At 50.8% G+C, this 7767-nt stretch overlaps 1 protein-coding gene across 1 annotated transcript; it reads right to left on the bottom strand.

The window, feature by feature from the left end:
• Positions 1–628: 628 nt before the first annotated feature.
• LOC132664180 (cystatin-C-like) lies at positions 629–5048 on the bottom strand. The gene is made up of 3 exons (XM_060610736.3): positions 4522–5048; positions 1806–1919; positions 629–980 (listed from the first exon to the last, which is right to left on the bottom strand). Exons 1-3 carry the CDS (start codon positions 4765–4767, stop codon positions 897–899), a joined length of 444 nt encoding a protein of 147 aa, XP_060466719.1. The 5' UTR covers positions 4768–5048; the 3' UTR covers positions 629–896.
• Between the last annotated feature and the right edge of the window lie 2719 nt (positions 5049–7767).

Here is a 7767-nt window from a genome sequence, read left to right as displayed (position 1 = left end):
GAAGGTGTTGCTTTCAGTCTCATTTCACTCTGGATTCTGACCTTGATTCTGACTGGTATTTCCCCAATAGTTACATACACACATAATACTTTGTCTTTGTCTCCTGGAGGTGACTTGTAGTCTTTTGTGGAAAGAAGTAGACATAAATCATTTATCTAGTCTGTAGAGAACTTGACTAGTGAAAATCAGCCCAGGAGTGTGTTGAACTCAGCACATGTGGTTGAAATCTATTACCTGGCAGATCCCTACTCAGGGTGGCCCTGGGCTATGGGCTCCATCTGACCCCTCCCTCCTGCCCATTCCTGCTCACCATCTGAATTCTTTTCAAACACAGCAGCCAAGTTTTCAGGATCAGCAGCAGCCTAGTTTCCCTCCTCTCCTCTGTGATTACCAGGAGTCACTACAGCTAAGGGCTGGGTTCCCAGGCTGCTCCTGGTTCAATCATCTCTCAAAGTGGCAGCATGCCTCCACCACTGCCCCCCCGGCCCCACACACACCCCGGGGAAACTGTCAGTTCTCAGATCCTTGCCTATCCTCTAAAATCAGTTGGGACTAGGAACTCTTCATAAAGACACTGCCCAAATCCTTTTTATATGTATATTCCCGAGATAGGAAATAACTCAAGAGATAGCTGATGTTACCTTTTATTGATGAAGACAGAGCAGAACAAGTGCACTACATACTGGTGCATTTGGAAAACAATTAAAAGAAAGGAGTTACAGTCACTTAGCATGTTCAAAAAATGCCCCAGAACCCTTTTCTATTTGTCTCCTGGGACCAGCACATTGAGGGGACATCACCTGGACAGGGCCACCCTTCCAAGGATTAGGAGTTCTACAAGGGGGGAGCGGGGTGGGAGAAGGGGGCCAGAGCAACCCAGCCTGTCACAGGGTCCTCTATGCATCCTGGCAGCTGGACTTCACCAGGGATGTCTTGCCCATCCAGGGTACAGTATATATCTGGAAAGAGCAGAGCGTTTTCTGTGAAAGGGAAAAGAGAGGGATAGTTAGGGTTACAGTGCAAAAGGAACAAGTCCAGCCTCGAGATGTCAGAAGAGCAGGTAAAGAACAGTGGCAAGAGTCTCAACCCCCACCTTGCAGAGCCCCAGCACACTAAGCAGGGCTCTGCAGTGACGTCTCGGGCACCATGCCCATCCCTAAAGTCCAAGAGATGAGATCCTGTCCCTTACCTCCAACCAGCAGGATTCCACTAACTCGTTCCCCCTGCACATTCCTTTAAGGAGCAGTGTGTGGAAGGCTCCAGAGCCCCCAAGGGACAGGGAACTGCCCCCAAGTTCCCTGACCTCCAATGGGCCAGCACTAGGACAGGTGCAGAGGGAAGAACCCAGGGGCTGGGATCAGAGTTCAGGAAACACAGGAAAGCCGCAGGGAATGGGGAAGGTATGGGGGCAGTACAGCTTTCCCCAGAGGCCAAGACCCAGGAAGGAGACTAGTATTTGGTGGGCAGGGCAGCACCAGAGGGTTTTGGCTGCTTATAGGCCTCTGATTCCCTCTAATCCGTTTAGGTGGCTGGTGCTGAGATTAAGGGGTTACCTCTCTTCCTCTCTCTCTCTCTCCAGCAAACACCCCACAGCTGCTCCTTATCCCACAGGCACATACATGGTGCCCCCTATTCACCAGCTAAAACCCACTTAGAAAGTCAAATTAGTCATGTGCACACACATGTATTCCATGCACCCAACACTGGCACACCCCCACCCCCAGCAATCACACATGATGCATCCCACAGGCATAGGCTCACCCCCACCCCTCTGCCGGGCTTGGCTGCCTCCTCCAGGCACATACCTTTATCAGGTGTGGCTGGTCATGAAAGGGACAGGTGTCCAAGTTGGGCTGGGACTTGGTACATCTGGTTCGTCCAATCTCCACGTCCAAGAAGTAGTTCATCCCAGCCACAACCTGCATACCGGGAGAGCAGGATTTATTTACAATACCCCCCAATTTCACACAAGTTACCTTCCTGCTATTGGGCCCTTACACCAGCATTCACTGCTGCCAAAGCAGGTATCCCAGAAACCACAGCCACCTCCTGAGGGCTGGCCCAGCTGCTGTGCTCAGACTCTCATTGTAATTTGTTCATAGAGGGGCTCCAGAAGGTCTCAGGCAGCCTGGCAGGAGGAGAAGCAGGAAGATGGAAGGTGGAAGCCAGGGTCCAAAATTCTGTTAACCGGGTTCAGGAGAGAAGGCACACTCTGGGGAGCCAGCACAGAGTCAGCTAATAAACTCCAGCGCCAGGAGCCAGGGCAGGAACTAAGCCCACAGTGAGGGCTCTGCACTGGAGCAAACAGAGTAGATTTGGTTCTGAAAGACAGTCATGTGATGGGTGCAATTAAGCTAAATTCCAATTAATAGGATCAACCCCATAAATATTCACATTACCTCAGTGTAACAAAGGTTTATTTATTCCTTTATTTCACAGTAAGAAATGACATGCCTCCCTCTCTCTCTCAATGATACACACACAGACACACACACACACACAGTTTAGGCCAATCAATAAAACACTGATCCTGGAATGTCTACATTTTAAGTGTGATTTTTGACGGAAATAATTCTGAAGTGTGTCATACACCTGCCTGTCTTTTACACTGGAGATTTCAGGATAGAGGCAAACCTTGTCCTCACACATGGCATCCCACAGACAGGCCTCCTTAGAACTTGGAGAAACATGGCAGCCCGAGACCAGGATCCACATCCTACCTGGTAGAACCATAAGCAGGTCCCATGATCTCTCTGCTGTCACTTACCCCAGTGAGCTGTGGCACCAAGCTAGTGTCACACTGGAGAGCAGCAGGCTGGGGGCAACCTAGTGAACAGGGAGCACATGTCCCATCTAAAGGACACAGTGCCAGCCAAATGCTACAGGAGGAGAAATGGTCAGTTCTGGGCCCACCTTCTGAAGTTTTAAGAGAAGGTGCGTGGGTCCTAAATGCTGGCATGCACTACCAGGCTTTCATTGCTGTGAGGCTCTATTCTGCTCTCAAATGGGCCCCAAGCCAGCTGGCCCAAATCCTTGCCCTCCTTAGAGGATGAACACAGAGCCGCAGAGCCACAGTGCCCCTTCCTCACACTCCCTCCCACCCGTCTCTGGATTCCCATGGCTATGTTCTTTATCTGACCAGAACTCCAGGACAGGCTAGCAGAGGCAGGGGTCAGGAGCAATCCACTCAACTACCTCTGGATGTTGGCGATGATGGGGCAATATCAGGTTAGGGAATGTGATGGCACACACGAGAGGCTGCTCCCCATGGACGTGACCTGTGGAGGGAAGCAACCCTCCAGGAGCCTTTCCTCCAGGATCTCAGGACAGATTTGAATTCATATGCCAGACCCTTTGCTCTGGGATGCACTGGGTACCACAGGCCAGCTCACTGACCCATCTGTGTTTGCTGACAACCTCTGGGTGCTGAGGGAGGATGTTTGGCGTGGGCCCCAAACTCCATTGTAGGATGAGGACATGGAGGCCAAGTTAGTTTAGTGGCATCTATCGAGAGGAGACTCAGAGAACAGGTCACTTCTACATGGCCCCAATCATCTCAAGAAAACATGTGGCCAGCCCAAACTGAGCCCCAGTGTGCACCACAACTGGTTGGACCCTTCAAAAATGCCAAGGTCATAGATGGAGAGAATGCTCCAGAGTAAAGAAGGCTGCAAGACAGTGCCTGCACCACATGATCTGGCAGTCTTGAGCCATAAAGGACATCAGTGGGACAACCAGTGACATTTGTATAAGGTCTGAGTTTTAGATAATTGTCAGTGTTGATTCTGATTTCCAAAATGTTATTGTGCGCTCCTCAGAAAATGCCCTTCTTTCTAGGAAATACACAGAGAAGTGTTAACTCTCAAAAGGTTCAAAAACAAATGCACGTATCCCCATACACACATGTATGTGCCTACTGGAAAGCAAAATGGCATAATTTTAACATACAAGGAATCTAGCTGTAGAATCTACAAGGATTTTATGCACTATTTTTGCTACTGCTCTGTAAGTCTGAAAAGTTAAAGTTAAAAGGAAAAAGTGCTTTAAAAAAATCCTTTAGTGGCAAAGCCAGGAGGGCAGCTGGGCATGGGGTCTGATTTTCCTTTGCTCGTGGTCATTTAGTGACAGCTCACACTGGGCCCCCGTGTCCCGTGAGGCTGGAGCATGGACACCGTGGGACTGGATAGGGGCCTTGACCCCCGCACCGCAGCCTTCTGGCCAGGCTTGGAGCTTGAAACCTGAAATGAAGGCCATGGGGGTAACCCAGTGTGCCACCGGGGTCCCTGGCACTCCCGGAGACATGCATGCGAAGGGCTGGCTGTGAGGGACCAGAGAGACAAGGGACACAGCCCTCTGAGATGGCATTTTTGAAGGGAACGTCTGTGGTCCCCGCCCAACCCCTAGAGGCTCAGAGACTGATCCAAGACGCTGGGCCGGCAGATAGGGTCCTTGCTGGTGACGTCAGGCAGCCGCGCCCTCTACTCAGGGCCGCGCAGCCCCCACAGCCCGGCTCGTACGCACCTGCTTTCGGGCACGCACCACCCGCATCGCACGGCTGTGGTACGCGTCGTTGCTCGCCTTGTTGTACTCGCTGAGGGCGAAGTTCAGCGCCTGCTGCACGCCCTCCTCGTTGACGTCGGCGTCCAACGGGGCGCCCACCAGCGCAGACTTGTTGTTTCTCCTGCCGGTCCCGGGACTCACAGCCAGGGCCAGAGTCAGGCCCAGAGCGGCTAGCAGGAGCAGCGGGGTGCGCAAGGACCCGGCCATGGTGTGTTCGCGATTGACAGCGCACAGGTTACCGCAGGAAGTGATCCAACGTAGATAAGCAGCACCCAGCTGGCCGCCGCGCTTTTATTCCCTCAGCCCCACCCTTGGGCCTCCCCGCCCTCCCCGGCTCCGCCTTTTCCGCCCCCACCTACCCCTCTCCGCGGAAGTCCTGACCCTGCTCCCGGGTCCGGCCTCTACTTCCTGTACTTCCCTAACCTAGCGCCTCTTTGGCAGTCCCAGCCCTGTAGCCTTAGTTCGGGCCCCTTTGACCGCACTTCTGGCCTTATTCTTCGGGTTAGGTTCGTTTTCTCTCCCCCAAGCTCCGCCCTTCCTCTCAGCGTCTCTCCTCCATCTAAATCCCGCCCCTCTACAGTGTGCTAGCCTTGGCCCTCCCAGCCCCGCCCCTCAGCTTCTATCCCTCCACCTAAGTCCTCCTCCCATCGCGCCTGCCCTGTCCCTGAGTCCAGCTCCACCCAGCCAGCCCTGACCCCTGCTCTGGACGGAGGGCTCCCAAGCCTAGCTCACTGTGGTCTTGCAGAAGGTGTCACTCCTCCCAGAGCCTGCAGTGCTTGTAACCCCCAGCCCTGTCTCCTGTGAAGGGGGAAATAGCGCTCTGGCTTCCTGGGGGTTGAGCATTGCATCTCAGTCTAGGAATCCCCAGAGTAGGGGGGAGGTTTAGGACGGAGAAAAAGGAAGAGCCTGTCTCCCTTCTGTTCTGGGGAACTCTTTTGCAAAACATAAATTAATTAACCTTTATTTGGAAAAAGGTCATTGGGTTATCTTTTTCACAATTCATTTATTTATTCAACTGACAAATCTTTGGGACTTTTCTCTGGCCACGAGGTATCGGGTTTGTAGGTTGAGGATGGGCTAGTGAGCCTTGGACTTGTCGGAGGGCAACTGCCCAATAGAGATGCAATGTGAATCGTGTGTGACTTTGCATTTTCTAATACATTAAAAGTAAAAAGACAGGTGAGTTTAAGCTTACTATTTTTGATTTCACCCAATATATCCAAAATATTATTTCAACATACACTGGCAATTGTTTAATGAGATATTTTATGTGTGCGTATCTTTGTGTGTATGTTAAGTATATGGAATCCTGTGTGTATGCTTTACATTCAGAGCAGGTGTCAATTTAGACTGGTCCCATTTCAAGCATCCCATGGTCAAATGAATGTATGTGGCTGTGATGTTGCACAGTCCAGGTTTAGGGTGTGTGGGGGTGGGGTGGGGAGGCAATGATCAGTAATTAGGATCAGGGCATGATATGTGCTCTGTTGAAAGTGAAATAGAAGGGTTTGATAGAGAAAGGTGCTACTAAGTATGGCCAAGGAAACCTCTTGGAGAAGAGAGGCATTTCAGCTGAAACCTAAAGGAAAAGAAGTCTGGCCAAGATCAGGGAGAGATACTGAGAGGGCATCATCTGCTGGGCACTGTATGGATTAACAGAGCCCCCAGTTCAAGACTGTATAGGTCTGGGCTCCAGTATATCTTCTGCAGGAAGTGGTCAAAGGCTCTTTTAGTTATATAGAAAGGAGGAGATACACAGAGCAGGGAAAGAGAGGGCTTCCCTGGTCAGATACTTCTGAGCAGGAGTGGCTATCTTTTGAGGGTGGGGAAAGCCTGCTGGCAGCCCCTGTAGAAAGAGGCAAGAGACAGTGCAATGACCAATATCTGTTTTGCATTTAATAAGGAGACAGAGAATCTTTTGGAAGCTTTTGCCCAGGGTCCATCAAGTAAACAGTCCCCATTGCTTTACGTTACAAGTTACCATTTAATTTCACAAGGAGCACACTTACCAGAGAAGCTCTGCTGTCTGCAGCACCAGTCAAGAGGAAGGAGGCAGGGATAGGGAGTCCAGGGACACAGGGAAGTGGCTTGTATCTTTGGGTGCTCTGGAGTCTCTCTGGGCCTCAGCCCTGGCCACAAGGAAAACAGGATGGATCTGAGTGGGGTTGAGCAATTCCCTTGGCAGATCTGGGTGGTCAGTTTCCTTTCCAATTCCGTGGTGTGGTTACTGCTCTGACATTGCTCTCAGTGTTTGTGCAAACTTGAATTCCAGTTCCTTTAGCAATCTGCACAGGGCAGCAGAGGGATTCTTGATCCTGCCTGAGATAGCATTGAAACTGGTGCACTGGGCGTTGGATCTTGACCTTGAAGCCACTGAGGGCAGCCCTGCCCTCTCCACAGTGCTCCCTAGCTCCCCTTTCTGCCAGTAACAGAGTAGCTGGACCTAGTGACAAGAACAGACCCAGCTTTAGTGAAGCTCCTCTGAGCTGCCTCTCCACTAAGCCTGGGTCTTGCCCAGCTGGCCTGCTAACCCTGTTCTAGTGAGAATCCTCCTACCTTGATGTGTGTTCAAGTTTATCACCCCCACCTTTGATGTCTAAGTCATTTGCAAGAGTCCAGTTAGGTCAATGTAGCAAAAATCCTCCTCTTGCCCCCAAACCTTGGCTGTAAATACCATTTGTTCTTGCTGTCTTCAGAGTTGAGCTCAATCTTTCTCTCTTATTTGGATAATCTTGACCCCTATTGTAATGTCTTCCATAACATTTTAACAAGTGTCAGAATAATATTTCTTTAACTCTGGGAGCCATCCAGGCCAGTGCTCTGTACTATGCCTGGTTTGCCTGGAAGATAGTGAAAATATTGTTGCCAAGTAGGAGCCAAGAATCCTGTGATACTGGAGGGGAGTAAGAAGGGGAGGGGATATGGGGGGGGAGCAGATGGGGAGGGAGGGGGCCTGAGGTGAAGTGGGGAGTTCAGGAGGGGGATGCATTTTCCCCGATACTGTATTATGAATATGTTCAAACATGCAACAAAAAAGAACTTTATAGCAAACATCTATATGCCCACCACCTGGATTCTAGCAGTAATATAGTACTTGTTTATCACATGCCTATCTACCTGTCCATCTCTCTATTCATCTGTCAAACCATCTTGTTTTCAAGCATTTCAAAGTAAGTTAGGGGCCCCTGGGTGGCTGAATCAATTAAG

The sequence above is a fragment of the Panthera onca genome, chromosome A3 (genome assembly GCF_046562875.1).
Source record: "Panthera onca isolate mPanOnc1 chromosome A3, mPanOnc1 haplotype 2, whole genome shotgun sequence".
Lineage (NCBI taxonomy): Eukaryota > Metazoa > Chordata > Mammalia > Carnivora > Felidae > Panthera > Panthera onca.
This window is presented reverse-complemented; position numbering and strand designations above follow the sequence as displayed.